Consider the following 17,206-nt stretch of genomic DNA (forward strand, 5'->3'; position numbering starts at 1 on the left):
GGGCCCCTTAACTTGACTAAAAACAGACTAAATTCTCTCAACGCACATTAAACCTGGAAACAGACACCTGGTAATGCGACAGCGTGGGAGCAGTTTTTTAAGTCTTGCGATGGTTGTAAAGTGTATGGGCACCTTTACTTGACTAAAAACAGACTAAATTCTCTCAACACACATTAAACCTGGAAACAGACACCTGGTAATGCGAGAGCCTGGGAGCAGTTTTTTCATCTTCACACAGAGCAAGAAAAACAACTTTTATTTGCCATGTGTATGTTATTAAAGTGACATTAAAGGCTAATTATTTTTTTCCCTGCCCCCAATGTTAGTGCAGGAACTTACCTTAATCTGATCATCTACTTCTTCTTTAGTGTAGTTTTCAGATGTCCCTCCAGCGCTGGCTCGTCTGTCCTCCTCTTCGGGTGCACGCTGCTCCATATACTTAGCTTGCGTCTCCCCTCGTCTCCCGGCCGAACATCTGAACTGCGCATGCGCCCGCCCCAAGATCCTTTGCGGCCGCCAAATAAATTTTCAAAAGTTCGGACGAGAGCGCATGGCAGAGACACAGGTAATTATTAACCCTTTGAAAAAGTTTTTTTTTCTTCATCGTTTTGCATATATCTACTGCTTGTTTGCAGTAGATATATACAAAACCATGCAAGGGTTTAATAACCCTTTGAGATTTCTCTTCATTTCCTGTCCTACAGACATTTTAACAGGAAGCAGGAGGATATCTTTCCAATGCAAAGGAAATCATCTCAGATAGCTGGCATAGAACAAGTGTTCCCATTGGAAGATTTTCCCTCTATTGCTGTTCCGGTGTTAATTAACATTTTTGGATGTACCCTCACTTTTACTAATGACGTAGGTGATAAGGACAATTAGAGAGAACAAATCTCCCTAAGAGGGTCACAGGCAGCAATAAAAACCTGACAGCGGTTTTAAACTCTCACCACTCTATCCAAAACATTCTAATTATATTTCAATATATGATAAAGAACTACCTGTTGATCTTGCTAGAAATGCAGCTTATTTGTCACTTCCTATGAGATAAACTGGAAGCACAAAACAATCTTATCTTTTTTTTGTGTAAACTACAAAGCCCATCAACTACCATGTAATGGAGAAAGTGGAAAGTCCAACCATGGCTGCCTCCATAGATACAGTTGAGGAAAAGTGAAGCCACAACAGGGGGTTTGTTTTTTGTAGGATTTCCAAGTGAAAAGTGGGGGTGGGGGGAGTCTAAAAAGGAAAAACTATGCAGCCATCATATCCAGGGTGAAGTAAGGACCACGAGGACTAGTAAGCTACAATATATTACATTTTTGTTTTTGGGTTTATACAAGTGTACATACATGTCAAGTGCTTTAAATTACCAAAGTCCTTAAACGAAAGTATTTCAAAAGAAGATAACTCAATTCCTTCTAAATGTTAAAAGGAATGAACATAAAAACATACATGTTATACTCCAGTCTCTCTCACCTTGTTCATTTTGCTTTCTTCTACAGTTTCCTTAGAAATGTCTTGGATAATTTCTGGGCACAGAACAAGTAAAATTATTTGCAGGGGCCAAACTGCTACTTTTCTCTTGTTGCTTTCAGCAAAACTGTCCACAAGGTCAAACAACTTCTCTGCACAATCTGAAAAAAAACACATGACAAAAGAGGAAAAAAAAAAAAAAAATGTCTTTGAATCTATTGATGGACTCAGCTTTACCACAATTAAGCAGCCTAGGTTTATACTGCTGCCCAGGGCAGCCATCAGAAATTTTGGGGCCCCTTACATGGTTTTAGACCGCCACCCCACCCCACCCCCTTCTCCCGCACTGCCGCCACACTGTTTTTATTCTACATTTATGTGAATAACCTCCTCATGTATCACTTTCCCCTCCCTTTTAGATTGTAAGCCCTCACAGCCAGGGCCCTCCTTACCATCTTGTCTTGAATTGTATTGTGATTGTAATGTCTTCCTTATATTGTAAAGCGCTGCGCAAACTGTTGGCGCTATATAAATCCTGTATTATAATAATTCTAATAATACATTTATATAGCTCTGACATATTCCACAGTGCTATACAGAGAACACTGAGCCATTTACACCAGTCTATGTACAGAGGAGCTTACACTCTAATGTCCCCCCACAGTCACACACTATTATTATACATTGATATAGCTCTGGCATATATCACAGTGCTGTACAGAGGACACTGAGCCAGTCACAACAGTCAAGCTTGGAGCAGTGAAATTAAAAAAAAAAAAAAGTGTGGTGTGCAATAAAGTGAAATGGAAAGGGTAAAATTATACAGCAATCAATGCAGAATACCACCAACTATAGAGCACTACAAATCTCAGCAATAATACATTATGCAGCACAATGCAGAATACCACCAGCTATAGAGGAATACAACACATCCTGGCAATACATTATACATACAGTGTATAATGTATTGCTGGGATTTGTATTCCTCTATAGCTGATGGTACATTATACAGCGCAATATACCATTAGTGATGCTTACTCTCCATGGTGGGCTCTGCAGGGGTCTCAGGTGGGCTGGTCAGGGCTTCATCCCCTCTCACCTGCTCCTGGTGCCTGTACACCTGGCCTCCTCTGCTGCCGGACTGGAAGTAATGTCACTTCCGTCCGGTCCCACATCATACGAGCAGCGGTGCTGATGGGGCCCCAGCCTGTCTTGAAGCTGCTGGATCACCAATGCTGGGGCCCTGCACTGCTAGAGCCAGGCATCATCCGGCGCTGCAGGGGCCTGGCCGCCTCCTCGCCTTTCACTGTCAGCCGATGTAACAATCAGTGTAAGAAAACCTGCCCTCCAACAATGCCTGAGACAGCAGCCTCTATGAAATATAGCTTGGTTTGAAGATGCAATCAGATCATCTTGTCCAGATCCAAGAAATCTCTCTCTCTATCAAGGCCTAAGCAAGGCCAAAGAGAAGGACCACAAAGTGGTAGAAGTTGTTGCCCTCTGCAAAGTAAAGAAACCGGTAAATAACCCAGAAAGATGAGAATATGCATCCTTTATCTCGATGGATGCTATGAAATCACCATCATGAATGAATAAAAAAAAAAAAAAAAACAAGTCATATGGTTGGGGAAAATGGATCAATAAACCCCTGGTTTAACAATTCCTGAATGGATGAAAGAAGGTCCACCCAACATTGCTGAGACACGAGAAAATGTGATGTGAAGAATTGAGGTAAAGGACAGAAGCAAAACTATTTTGTATATTATGGTGATTCTGCGCTGGATCAGTGAGGTGCAAAAAATGTAAGTATAAGTGCTGAAAATAAATAATTTGGGGGCTGCAGCAAAACTGACCTTCAAATCAAATGCTATGAAATTTGGGAATATGACGCGCCGACAATAATCAATGTGTAGGTGTTAAAATGAACTGTGATTAGATCGTGAATTATACAATAAACAAGTGTGAATAATGTATCAACCATACATATAAAATCCCATCATGACAAAACATAAATAAATATTAAAATATATACCGTGTTTCCCCGAAAATAAGACACTGTCTTATATCTTTTGGGGCTGCAAAAAAACACAATAGGTCTTATTTAGTCTTTTTTATTATATATTTTTTACGAACACAGTTCACTGACTATCAACATTTTTTTCACGGTAGCTCGTCACTAATACTGATTTGTTTCCACAGACCCTGTGGGATTAATGATCCAGGGCATCACGGCTTTTTAAATACGAACTTTAAATCATAACAAAAAACATTATGGATTGTAGAATGTTTTATAACACATATATATTTTAATATTTATTTATGTTTTGTCATGATGGGATTTTATATGTATGGTTGATACATTATTCACACTTGTTTATTGTATAATTCACGATCTAATCACAGTTCATTTTAACACCTACACATTGATTATTGTCGGCGCGGCATATTCCCAAAACTATTTTGTAACCTTCGGATACTACCTCCTGCATGCATTGGCTACGCAAGCTTCTCAACCTTAGCAAAAGCCATCAATCATCACCTCCTACCTCTGATGAAGCTAATGGTGGTGAACTTCCATGCCAAAGTAGATGTATCCACAGGATAGAGCTTTTGGTAGGAACGCAAGGACGCAGGATAGGAAGGTATTGACCTGCAACACTGATCCTTACATTAGAAGATCCTTAAATTACATTTAACTTGCGATTAATGACATAACACTGCAGCTCCTCGGAGGCAAGCATGTCTATCAGAGAATTTGAAAGGTGCAGAGAGACGCAGTCTCAACGGCTTATGGCTCAGAGGCCACAGATAGATCAAATACTGAATCTGCAGGGAGAAGGTGCAGGAGTGCGTTTGTGGCCTCTGTAGTCAGACAGCAAATAACTGGATAGTTTTGGACATAAATTCTGAAAGTTTGTAGTAAAAATCTCAGTCGACAGGGCAGAAGAAACTGCCACACTTGATAGAGCTAAAGAAGACTCTGAAGAGGGAATAGATCTTAGAGTCAAGGGCAAGAGGATTCCAGGCTGCAGACATCAACCGCATTAGTAGCCTGCAAGCTGCGCCAATGCCTTTAGTGTTGTGTAAGCTGGGGGACTCAAGTACAGTGGGACTGTCCCCCAATGGCTAGAATCAGACATTTCGCAAATCGCATGGTGATAAAAAGCAACATAAGGCATAGAGTATGAGGCAAGGTTTCAAGTACTCATGAATCCCAGACAGCTGTACCAGGTGAGGGTTGGATGGACACAGATGACCAAAGTCACTGTAGGCAGACAACAGATGTGTTCCTTGTTGCTCTAGCCTAGCAGGAGGAAGATGTTTCCTCAATGCTATATGGTGGGAAAGAGTGCAGAGGTCACACGACAATCCACCCAGCGAATGAAATTAGTGCCCAGTCTTCCAGCTTTAATGGGAAATGAAAGCTCCTGGTGCTTGCCCCAACCAGCCCACTTACAAAAGGGAGTCTTCAGAGGCAAGGCCAATGCTGAGGCAATGTCAGCAGCTAGGACCCTAGAAATTGTTTCTTGGCTAACTTTTTAAAATAACAGTCTGTAGTGCCCTAGGTGGCACCCAGTACCCAAAGGTCATTTCCAGGCAATCCTTGCAAAGTTCCGTTTAACTGGCTAAAGACACAGCACTCCAAAAGCCAGGCTGACGATGGTCACGCTAGATAGCTGGAATCAGAGAGAACAACTTTAGCAGTAAGTTAAATAGTGTGAATCAAATTTTAAAGACTAAGAAAAAATAGGTTAGTCTTACAGTGCAGGGCTGAAGAAAAATAAATTAATCCTAATAGGACACTAGCAAACAATTGAGGCATGTTGGGTGTTAATCTGGGTTGGCCTAGAGTGCTTTACTTGCCAGAGTCCAATACTCCTGTTAGTGGCAGTATAACTTGGTGAACAACTTCCTGTGTCCCTCAAAGAACGAGAAAGAGTGCTCAGCCTCCAACATAAGATATTCAGACACTAACATTTAAAATATAAGCCCAAACTTAATAACTGTTTTACAGAGGTCTGCTACTTTTTATCAGGAAGAAATTGTGAGCACAAAGCTCTTTGCACTCCACCAGCAGCTCAGCACAAAACATACCTGCCATATCAGTCTGAGGCCTCTGGTATAACTTTGTAAACTCATCAGGATAATTTTCAACCCAATTCCAAAATGCCTGCAAAATAAAGATTACAAATAATATTAGGACGTTTTGCACACAAAGCCCTTGTAAAAAGTAAAGACTGGAAAGGTATTTTTTTTTTTTTTGCATACTGTATATACCAACACTAAACAGTTCCTGCCAAAAGCTTCAAAAATGTAGTTAATTAGTTGGCACTGATAAATAGAGAGCAAAGAGGTACTGAACGCTCAAAACTATACCCAAAAAAGGCAGGCAGAGGGCAAAGGACTAGTCACCGGCATTGCCCCTGGTCTCTCTGCGGCTATTCTGTCCCTTATTACCGACTTACCATACATTGTTATGCACTGTGGCTCTGTGAGGAGGGAGGCATCTGAATAAAAGCAGGGCTTGCTTCCTCATGTCAGAGTCTCTAGAAGTGGATCAATGAGCAGCATAGTAGTGATATCACCAAATTTCACTCCAAGTCTCAAGAGAATAGCACAAACAAAAAAGTGCCTTAAGTCTCAAACTGCAGATATACAGCTCTGAGGCTTCAGAGCAGGAGGTACATTGCTATTTTTCAGATGGAATTCCAGACAAAAAAGGTACATTTTCAAGCTACTGCTTTAGGCACAATTAACATTTCTAATATTTCCCCCTATTACATGGCAAATCTTAACTTCTTGCACTCAGTTCCACTTCAAGAAAATATAAACCTTGTTTTCAGTTGGTCACTTAGGGTCAATCAAAACACATTTTATGAAGATATTGTCAGAGAACGATGAACTAGCATTTAAAATACATAAAGATTACATAAAATCTTGTAAAAATACATAAAGATTTTACAAAGATCACTTGAACCTGTGTAAAATGTTTTAAGCCATATGCTAGTCTCAGTTTCCACTAGCAAGTACTGATTTATAGATCAGCATTAGGCTTCATGGGTCACCCGCCTACTCACTAAACAGATGTTTATGATGCTTATTCACTGTCCAATGATCAAGCTGAAAGTGTCTAAGTTATGTCAGATGCTACAGGAGTGAGTGGGAGAAAGATGAGCAAATTGGGGGAAACTACAACACAGTCAGCCCAATTCTGATTCTATACCGAGTTTGTTAAGAATTTTGAAGAGGTTTTCAGATGCCAAAACTATGTGAATGCAGTGATTAAAGAAGCAAGGATAACATTTGTCATACAACTTATGAAATGCTGCACAACCTGCTTGCACTATATAAATACTACTACGGTAAGAAGCAAGCATGTGCAAGCAGCAGGTAATAGGCACAGTGGTCACCTAAAACACAGTGTTGTCATTTATACCTTTTCAAGACTATTGATAACCGCCAACTGAGCCACTTTCTTCAGGGATTTAAATTTGAAAACCGTCTCTGAAAAACAAAACAAACATACAATCAACTGGATTCTTTAAATCATGTGTAATTAGCTGTACTCCAATATTAATTTGGCAGGATTATAGGATAGGAGAAAAAAAAAATGTTTTCCATAGAAATATCCCCAACCTTGTAGCAGCCTTTTGAGTTTTGCACAGTCCACATTAATGTACTGTATCAAGTCTATATCATGAACGTCAGCATTGTCCTCTGAACAAACCGTCAGTTCTTGCAGCCTAAAGAAAGAAAACGCATAATGAACATCAATCAAGTTTATATTTGAATTGGCTTAAATTCAACTTTTGGGGGCAAAATTCACTTTATAGACAGAGTTCTCCTAGTTAAAGCAGTACTGGGGATGCTGTATTTAAGAAATTAACATATTTTTTTAAATTTAGAAAGAAAAAGAAAATCAAATGGGTGTCACAATTACCCGGTATATTTAGTTAAATGCGTATTTATTGGTACACAATTCAGTGTTGACATGCTTTAACCCACAGAAACCATTTACAGAGCACCAGTAGAGTTGTAAAGCTAAGACATTCCGTAATTAGCTGCCCCATTTACTGCCACTAATGCTTTTTGCACAGTTATTAAATAACTGCTACTAAAGAATAAATCCTGTGAGTTCCCAAGCGTAGTTATAATCTTCACAAGAGCAAAAGATCCAAGGTTGGATCGAAGACATTTCTAAGATCTCTCCCTGCTGTCATTATTATACGTTGTATGTAGGGATGTTCAGATACCAGTGCCGATACTTGGCATTTTCACAAGAACTATCAGGGTTGCAGCTGGGACCTGGCTATGGAGCTCCACCACTGTCCTGAAATCATTAGTCCATATTGTTTTAGAAAAACTGTCACAGGACAATAAACAAAAATGTATCAGTACTTGTACTTGAAAAAAAATGGTGTCAGTGGATCACATGTTTATAGAAAACAAAATCATACATTAAAACAGGGAAGCGCAAGTCCCAGGAGCTTCGTGTGCTCCTTAAAAAATGACAGCTGCCTCCTAACTTTTGAATTTTTCTCTAGTCTAGTCCTGGAAAATTATCTGTACATGTACACATGAACTCTTCAAACTGAAATCTGGGGACCACTAGGAACTTTAACAAGAAAAGCCTAGGTCAGGGGAAAAAAAAAAAGCATATGTACAGTCATGGCCAAAAATATTAGAACCCCTGCATTTCTGCAAGGGTGCCAAAAGTTTTGTCCGTGTGTATGTGTGCATGTATATATGTGTATATATATATATGTGTATATACATCTATAGATAGATCTATATATATTCTATATCTACATAATGCACAGATTTTACTAAACTTGCTTTTAGAAAACTGCAAATTCTTACTTGCATCTTCTCGGCAGATAATGTATAATGCTTTGCCATCATACCCTGCAAAATGGGAGGGTCAGCATTTACAATAATCATATTAATCACTCAGCATTAAATAAATGCTACTAGCCCAGCATCTTTCTATGAATTCACTGAGCATCTCACCAATATTGAAATACTGAAATTAAGGTGTGCCTGCAGTTCTCCCTTAATGTTACTGCTCCTCACCTGGTGGAAATGCGACTGAAAACTGCATTGAAGTTATTGCAGCTTAAAGAGAACAGGACTCCTGATGCAGAAATCCGCAGCTCGGCTGCATGCTGGTTGCCCTCTCGATGCGTGTGAATAAAATGGCAGATCTCAGGTAGCAGCTGTTTAACAAGCATGGTTTCATCCAAGCGCATACAGTCTTTTGGTTGCTGAAATGAGAATATGTAGATAAAGATAATTGACATTTCCGAGAATAAAAGACTCCAGAACTATGCACTACCTGCATCTAAAATGCAGATATAACATAGCACCAATACACTTCAGAAAATATACAGCCCTCACTGGGAAAAATAATTTTTTTTATGGCTCTCCAACCCTTCCCACTGACACACCTCAGGTACAGTATCGCCCTTTTTTGTGCTTTGGTTTCACATAGCGACAGATAAGTCACTACTCTGCCCTACACTGACATTGGGGTCAGTAGGAGGGACCACGTCCAAGTGTGTCGGATAGCGGTGGCAACCAGAGCTCCTTAAGAGGGAGAAGTTTCAACACACATTGCCTCCTGGAGGGGGTGGGTATAAAGCTTCTTCTTTTACACTGTATTGCTAAAAGAGTCTCTTTTAGTGACTTAACCCAGCAGAGTTTGGGTAGTCTGAACAGAACATAGAATGAGAAAAATATAAAGACAGTTCTACAATCTTAAATTCAGGCACCAGTTACAGTACAAAAATGTATTTTACATTTTACAACATACATGTGCAAACGCACAAAAAATAAGGAATTGAGACCATTTCTAAAAAAAAAAATTTGGGCGTCTGATGCATCCAGCACAATTTATTGCATGCTTCCAAAGCCTTTCGATATGTACAAATGCACTATACATGGAAAACATAAGCACAAAATGTGAACATATGTGTTTAGAATCGATGTAATCAGAACATGACAGACAAGATAATGACAGCTGTATCTGATGTAAATACTGTAATCAAACTAATTTTTATTTTATTTTTTAAGAAACTTAAGACTGTGGTAAAAAATCTATTTTCTTTCTAAGAATAAAGTTATTTTTGAAACGTAATAAAAGTAAGCCAAGCCTGCACACCACAACAGTGTTAATGTTTTAACATGTACGTCAGTTAAAACAAAACTGAAGAACAATCTCAATACATGCACATTTCTCCATGTTTTAACTCTTGAAAGTACACAAAATTGCTGAACTTCTGACTTCTGTGATGAGCAGACACGGTGGGTTTGATTTACTAAAGGCAAATAGACTTCACTTCACAGGGGATTCGCCCCTTAGCTTAGTGAACGAAGAAAAGCTCTGCTGACTTCCACCATCCAATCATGTGGTTTTTTTGTTCCTTGCACCCGACTGGGTATTCTTTGCAAAGTGCATTTTTATCACATGAGCGAAGTTAAAAAGTTCCCTTGCAAATTGATCATTTCCTTGCAAAGTGGCCAGCCTGTTTGTCTTTAGTAAATCAACCCCGTTGCCCAGTTCTCCCCTTGCACTAAAGAACACCACCCTTATGTTATGGAAGGCTTTGAAAGGGTGAGGGGTCCTGTATTCCATTAGGTTAGAATTGAGCAGGAATAATACCACTGATTGGGATTTCAGTGTACCAGTTCACCCGAGTTCGCCCCAGCACACTCAAAACTGTGACTACCACCCCTTCCTCCTGACCCAATCAGTTGTGGAGAGGCACATTACCCACCCCGCAGCCTGTGTGTCACAAAGGGACAGGGAATGCCTTAGTTATAACTGCCACAGCTGATTGGGCTGGGAGAGGCAGTCACAATTTTGAGCAGACCTGGGCGAACTGGGTTCACACCAAGTGCAGGATCATCTCTAACTGAAGTCAGCTCAAACTGGCAAACAGGAGCACACTAGATTTCCGGTAGCTCAACGGGTATGCTTTGTACTTGCAGCATTTTAAAAGGAGAGAAACAAGATAAAATCTGCATGTGTTACAGAGATGTACCAAATCATTTTTCACCTACACTTTAGTATCCAAAGCAGTTAAAAAATTATCAGCAGTTTAATCCCCACACAACAAAATTGCAACAATTGCTTTGACCATGAAATGTTAGGCAAACCTTGTAACTGAAGCAATACAGACAACAATGACAATAAAGCTTGCTACACAGCTGACAGATAAAGCTGAGAAAACACAACTCAGTGATAAGTCATGTATCAGTGCTCCAGTTCACTAACTTAATGAACCATAAAGAGAAAGCAGATGGATAAAGCAATATAAACTAACAGATCAAGCAATATTAAGAAAAGAGAAATTACAGATCAATTAACTTTTTTTAAAGCTCTTCAACATTTGGGAAAAATGGCATGAGCAGAAATAGAAAAACAGAAAGCGTGTCTGTCACAGTGGAAGTTCACTCGGGGTTTTTAAACCAGGAAACACCTGCAAAAACTATCCATCGCTTTTCACTGGCAATGACAAGATCAGCTTTTCACATATGAAGGAAAAAAAAAAATATATGATGTGGATCTTCTACTATTTTTTGCCAACAAGCATAAAGTAAGAAAGTTGATTTTAAGAAGCATTTTAAGCGAAGATCCAATTTTGCTGATGAAAAAAAAAAGTCCTCTCTGGATTAGTTCAATACATCACCAGGATTTAGAAACCATCAGTGCAGACTTTTACTTGCTTCTGTAAAAACGAATAAGTGAATTCCTGCTTCCTGAGTGAGAGGGTCAGCCTGATATTTTTATGATTTTTCCCAGTAAGCCAATCGTATGAGCTAGAAATTAATTGCTGAGTGCATATAGAGTGCACAGAACACCCACACGTGGTTACAAGGAACATACATCTCAGTTTTGAATAGTTTCATACAATCAGGGCTGGCTACAAATTGTCATTTTTAATAACGTAGAAAAATTCATGTATAGCAATTATTTTATTTATTAGAGGTATTTATATAGCGCCGACAATTTACGCAGCGCTTTTACTTAGCGTACATTCTCATCAGTCCCTGCCCTCATGGAGCTTATAATATAAAGTCCCTATATCCCATGCAGACATACAGGGCCGATTAAAGGTGCCCACATACCTTGAGATAATCGTACGATAATCGCGGGAAGGCGTGCCACCGTTTTTACTGTACGGTCGCATGACTTATCTTAGGAACATGTTCGAAAATCCGCCGAGAATCGTACAATTGTCGGCGGGTGTGTGGCATGTTCGCAAGATAAATGCCGCAAGCGCACACTGCCCGTTCAGCATTGCAGTCACCGGAAGCCCACCCCGATCATCGCAAGTACGATCTGCCTGTCCAAGATAGGCAGATCATACATTTTTTTTAATTACCTTACAACCATCGCAAGACAAAAGTCTTGCGATGGTTGTAAGGTCTGTGTCCAGCTTTAAACAGGAGCCAATTTACCTTCCAGCATGTCTTTGGAGTTAAATGTTTTTCTATAACAGTAAAAAATTATGTACAAACATTTCATTGAAAAACTAGATCCTAATGATCATTAATCCTGGGCACAAAGGAATGTGACCACGTATGCTACAGCTGTCTCCGCCCACACCCTGCTCTCCTGATCTGTGCGGGAGGAGAGCTCAGCCTCCTGTGACAAGCTCACAGCGCTCTGAGTGGTAGCTACTTTACAACACCCACAGGGACCATGGGGAACAAAAGTAGTCACTGTCCAGAAGGAAGGAGAGTTTCAGCACCAATTCAGAGATGATTTCAGGTTCTACTGCTGAGTGATACACAAATAAGATACATTTTTGTTATTTGTTACGGTATTCAAATGCATTTTAAAGATTTAAAAGAGAACTATGGGCTAACCTTTTTATCCCATAGTTCTTTTAAGGGTCACGGGAAGGACATATTCTAACGTCCTCCCGTGACCCAAAGCTCAGTATATAGTGGGCTATTGCTCACTATATACCGAGATCGCCGCACCTGGGACGGATTCCGACAATGCTGTAGAGATCCACCCGGCTCAGTGAGTGACAGCGGGCCCTGCTGATCTAGAGGCAGAGCCAGCTGTGTCGTCCGCCCCCTCCACTTGTGAACAGCTAAGTTCCTATCTAGTGACCATAACATAATGCTGCAGGGCAGAGTGCCAAAATAATTGTGTGGCTAAATTATGGGTATGATTTAAATGTGTATGAATGATTGGGAATTATTATAGCCTTAGTGAAAATGTTCAAGTCATTTTGCTACCATATCATTCAGCTTGAATGACAGCTTGCCAAAAATCACATTATTCATGTAATAAGTGGGATTTCAGTGATCATGTCTGCCTATCTAGAGGCAGAGCCAGCTGTGCCCGCCCACCCCCCGTCCGTTTCTCCACTCAGCGCTGGAGGATCGGAGCGGGGAGGGGGAGAATCCCTGCAGGGAGATGATTGGAAAGTGAGCGAGCGACAGTATGTGTTTGCTCACTTCCTGTTCTATAGAGCCGACGTGTGACAGTTTCATGGTCACAGGTCGGCTTGAACTATGAAGTTGAGTGAAAATCACTCACCTCATAGTTGTACTTTAACTCCTGAGTTTAGTGTTACGTTAAGTACATTTGCTTCCCCCACAACCCCCCAATTTCCAGAAACATCTGGTTAACTCACACTGAATGAATTTACAATTACATTTCACTGGACGAATAGCTATGCAAATTTTGTTATAAATAGACCCCACATTGTGGTGTTTTTCCTAAATTTAAAGCTGAAACTTGTTTTTTGTAAGTAAAAAAAAAATCCACAAAATTGAAAAACATTTCAAATACTCACCCCTGCAAGACATTTTTCCAGTGTATCCAATATAATCAGTTGAGACAAATACAAATTTTTTTCAGCAGCTTCTCCAAATATCCTCTAGAAATGTGAAATAAAATATGTTAGAATAAAGGAAACTGTTAGAACTGTCAATGTACGTATACATTTCCTGCAGCTTTTAAGCGTAAAAATACAGAGCAGCAAAATAGAGTAAAAGTAGATACAACAGCACCATGAAGAGTAAGAGCATAAAAAAGCTGTACACAGCCCAGTAAATCAGCAATCAAGTTTTTATATAAATGCAAGGGCTGAGATATCCTCTTGATCTTGGTCCATGCACCCCACAGACCCAAAGGTTGTAACGGATTTCTGTCTCAACTGAAAAGGACTATGAGGGGAGTGATTTACACTCATCATCATAGCTAGAGCCGACCTGTGAGATTGAAATTGTCACACGTCGACTCTATAGATCGGCAATTGAGCGAACACATACCATCGCTCGCTCACTTACCGAACATCTACCTGCAGAGAGCGGTGACTATTAGTCACTGCTCCCCAGAGGGATCCCCCCCCTTCCCGCTCAGATCCTCCATGACTGACAGGAGGAATGGATGGGGGAGGGGGCAGGCGGAGCCCGCTGTCAATCAGCCAGCTGAGTGGATCTTGAAAATATTGTTGGGATCCATCCTGGCTGCGGCATTCTCAGTAAATAACAGGCAATAGCCCGCTATATACTGAGCTTTGGGTCACGGGAGGGCATTCGTATATGTCCTCATGTGACCCTAAAAAGAACTATGGGATAAAAAGGTTACCCCATAGTTCTCTTTTAAGGGTGAATGCACACCAGATGCGTTGGGGCTACGTTGACCATTTTTCTAGTGTAGCCCCAATGCAAGACAAGGCAATTTGCTTTCTCACGGATGGACACCATTCACACCACCCCATTGTGGTGGAACGTGGTGGTGTGCACTGAAAAAATAAGTACTGAATGCAGTACTTTTTTTCAGCATAGTGGGATGCAACCTGGTACAACAACCTCGCACATCGATGTGCCCACAGAACTTAATAAAATGTCACTTGTGTAAAAAAAAAAAAAGCACACAGTGAGATGTGCCGGGATCCACACACCAGCTGCTATGCTATGTACCATAAAGCACAGTGGCTGGTGTGAATCGGTCCTTTAAGGGCGACGGGAATAAATTGGTCAAACACAAGTCTATCCCCGCCTTGAACATGTTTCACCTTATAGTAGAATATGCAGTAAAAAAAAAAAAAATATGACATTACTGCACACCCAAGCATGTTAAAAGAAGTACCTAGTGTAAGTGTGATAGTACTTATACTAGTCTAAATTAACAGCTTTAACCACTTTAATACCAATGTACGTAAATAAAGGTCCAGTACTAAAGTGGTTGAAACCAAGACTAGTCTGCTAGTATTTTTTTTTCAGCCGGCAGGTGGACCAGAAGGAGATGAGCACAGATCCGCTGCCTGATCTCCTCTCTGGTTACCGAAATCATAACCGATGAGGATTTCGTCACTTCTGGTTTTGCCCTGTCATTTCTCCGGCTGCTGTCTTCGGAGAAGAAGCTAATGAAGCTTGATCTGTGCTTCACCAGCTTCTGTGGGGTCCCCCGATGTCTCCATAAAGAGAATCTGTCACTTTGTGCTATCACATAGGGGACTTGATAGATCTGCAAGTAAAGGCTGCATCTGCAAAACAGGAACATTTGGGGCAACTAAGCTTAAAGGGTTATTAAACCCTCACTTTTTTGCATACATCTAATGCTAGCAAGCAGTAGACATATGCAAAAAACGTTTTTAAAAAAACTTTGAAACAGGTTTAAACTTAACCTGTGTCTTTGCCGCGCACTCCCGTCCGAACATCTGAAGAGTCTCGGTGGCCGCAAAGGATCTCGGGGCCGGGCGCATGCGCAGTTCAGATGTTCGGCCGGGAGACGAGGAGAGACGCAAGGTAAGTCTATGAAGCAGTGCTCACCCATACAGACTCCGTGGGACATGAGAGAAGAGGACAGAGGAGTCAGCGCTGAATCAGAGACTCGCACCAGCGCTGGAGAGAAGGCTGAAAAGGACCGTAAGGAAGAAGATGATCAAATAAAGAGGCATCATTTAAGGTAAGTCCTGACCCTAACATTGGGTGAAGGGAAATAGCCTTTAATGTCACTTTAATAGCACATCGACCAATTCTGCAATATTTTCAGGAAACTTACCATGTTGTTTACATTTTTTAAGATGTGTGTAAGTCCACTTATGACCAGGGAGAATTTGTACTTTGAAATGTTTATGAGACACTCTTTGTTGTGCTCCATACTGACTTTGGTGTGTGTATTCTGCTGCCCGGCTTTAATCGGAAGCTAGAGGAAAAAAGAAAAGATGCATCAGTTATTCAAAGCAGCTTTAATTGTAAAGATATCTTTGTCAACAAAATACCCCAGAAACCAAATGGGACTTGCTGCACAGACCCACAGGAACATTAAAGTTTTGTTAACAAAAGGACTATAAAACTTAAAGCATGTGTCAAAGGAAAATAAAAAATGAAGTACATTTCTGTAATACATGCACATTTCCCCAGGTTTTATACCTTGAGGGTCGGTTCACACCACAAACAGTGCGTTCCAGAGCGTTAAGCCTCTGGAACACACTGCATTACTACCCGGCCGGATCCCTACGTTCAGGGAGGGGGCACGGCGGTGCATTTAAGTCAATGGCCGCACCGGAAAACCTGGCACATCAGTGGCTGTATTCCAGTACGCTGCAAAAAAAACCACAGGCACTAATGTGTGAGCGGGGGGGTTGTATCGTGGATGCAGTTCCATTGACTTCAATGAACCACCAGGCCCCCTCCCGTCTCTGAATGGTAAGGTTGCGATACAGTGCGTTCCAAAGGCTGACCGCGCTCTTTGTGGAGTGAACCAATCCTCATACATGCTGCCAGTACAGAAAAATAACTGTTGATGTAAAGGAGACATAGTATGATAACACAGCTCTGAATTCCTAAGCACATGGTGTCATCCCAGCCTATTTCTAACAAATTACAAAAGGACACACGGCCTATCCTCATTTCTCCTCCTATTTTTTTGTACTTTTGGATAGAGTACCTGTCTCATAAGGCAAGATTTCCCTTCACTTCCTGTCCAATAACCACAACAGAAAGTGAGGAAAATCACTGGTGGTCAGGAGGGTTCATTTGTCCCGGTGATAGGCATCACCGGGACAAATGGAGAGGGTGAATCTTCCTAACAGGGACACACAAAAAAAACCTGACATTTTTTCTAATTCCTTTCCAATCTATAAAAAACAAAAAAAAAGTTTGGGCGTCAGTTGCACTGTAAGATAGTAATGGTGCAGTTCAGCAGCATAGTCAGTAAAGTTCCTGCTCTTATCTTTCGATCACTCTTGTGAGGTTGAACTTTCTGAAATTCAAACCTGACTAAATTACCCACCTCCCCCAAGTGACAGTAACTGGTGACTGACCCTTCAGGCAATTGTTGAATTATGTAAGCAGGGGTCTGGAAATTTAAAAAAAAACAAAAAAAAAAAACTTTGTCCAAGGACTAAAGCAGGGGCCCATTCTACTTGTCGCTCATAATCTACTTGTCGTGATACAAAAAATAGTTTCAACCAAAACCGTATTTAACCGTGCTAACCAGAGTGCTCACATTTTGCAAGCGCAATTCAAACTCCATGCACAGGGCTGTGGTAGATGGCAGTTTGGGGTACAGATAGTACACCTGTACCGGCGGAGGGGAAGGACCGTTCACCGATAGGCAAGTATAGCGGGGGGTAAAATTTGAGCGGGTAATTGCATTTTCCTAAATTACTTGGGAAAGTGAACTTAGCCTTTAATGCACATGCTGCTCCCCGGGTACCACAATATGGCACACAGTGTGTATATGTGTAGATAT

At 40.8% G+C, this 17,206-nt stretch overlaps 1 protein-coding gene across 1 annotated transcript in view; it reads right to left on the reverse strand.

Annotated features, from left to right (window-relative positions):
- The window catches only part of NF1 (neurofibromin 1), a gene marked incomplete at its 5' end in the record, with an annotated part of 159,497 nt that extends 143,842 nt beyond the window's left edge, over positions 1–15,655 (reverse strand). Inside the window, 7 exons of the mRNA XM_018570336.1 lie at positions 1,480–1,637; positions 5,572–5,647; positions 6,914–6,981; positions 7,114–7,220; positions 8,551–8,741; positions 13,296–13,379; positions 15,512–15,655. Of these exons, the coding sequence (XP_018425838.1) occupies positions 1,480–1,637; positions 5,572–5,647; positions 6,914–6,981; positions 7,114–7,220; positions 8,551–8,741; positions 13,296–13,379; positions 15,512–15,655 (828 nt within the window). The remainder of the gene's footprint in view (positions 1–1,479; positions 1,638–5,571; positions 5,648–6,913; positions 6,982–7,113; positions 7,221–8,550; positions 8,742–13,295; positions 13,380–15,511) is intronic.
- Positions 15,656–17,206: the final 1,551 nt, after the last annotated feature.

The sequence above is a fragment of the Nanorana parkeri genome, unplaced genomic scaffold (assembly GCF_000935625.1).
Source record: "Nanorana parkeri isolate BGI_ZX_2015 unplaced genomic scaffold, ASM93562v1 scaffold1510, whole genome shotgun sequence".
Classification (NCBI taxonomy): Eukaryota; Metazoa; Chordata; class Amphibia; order Anura; family Dicroglossidae; genus Nanorana; species Nanorana parkeri.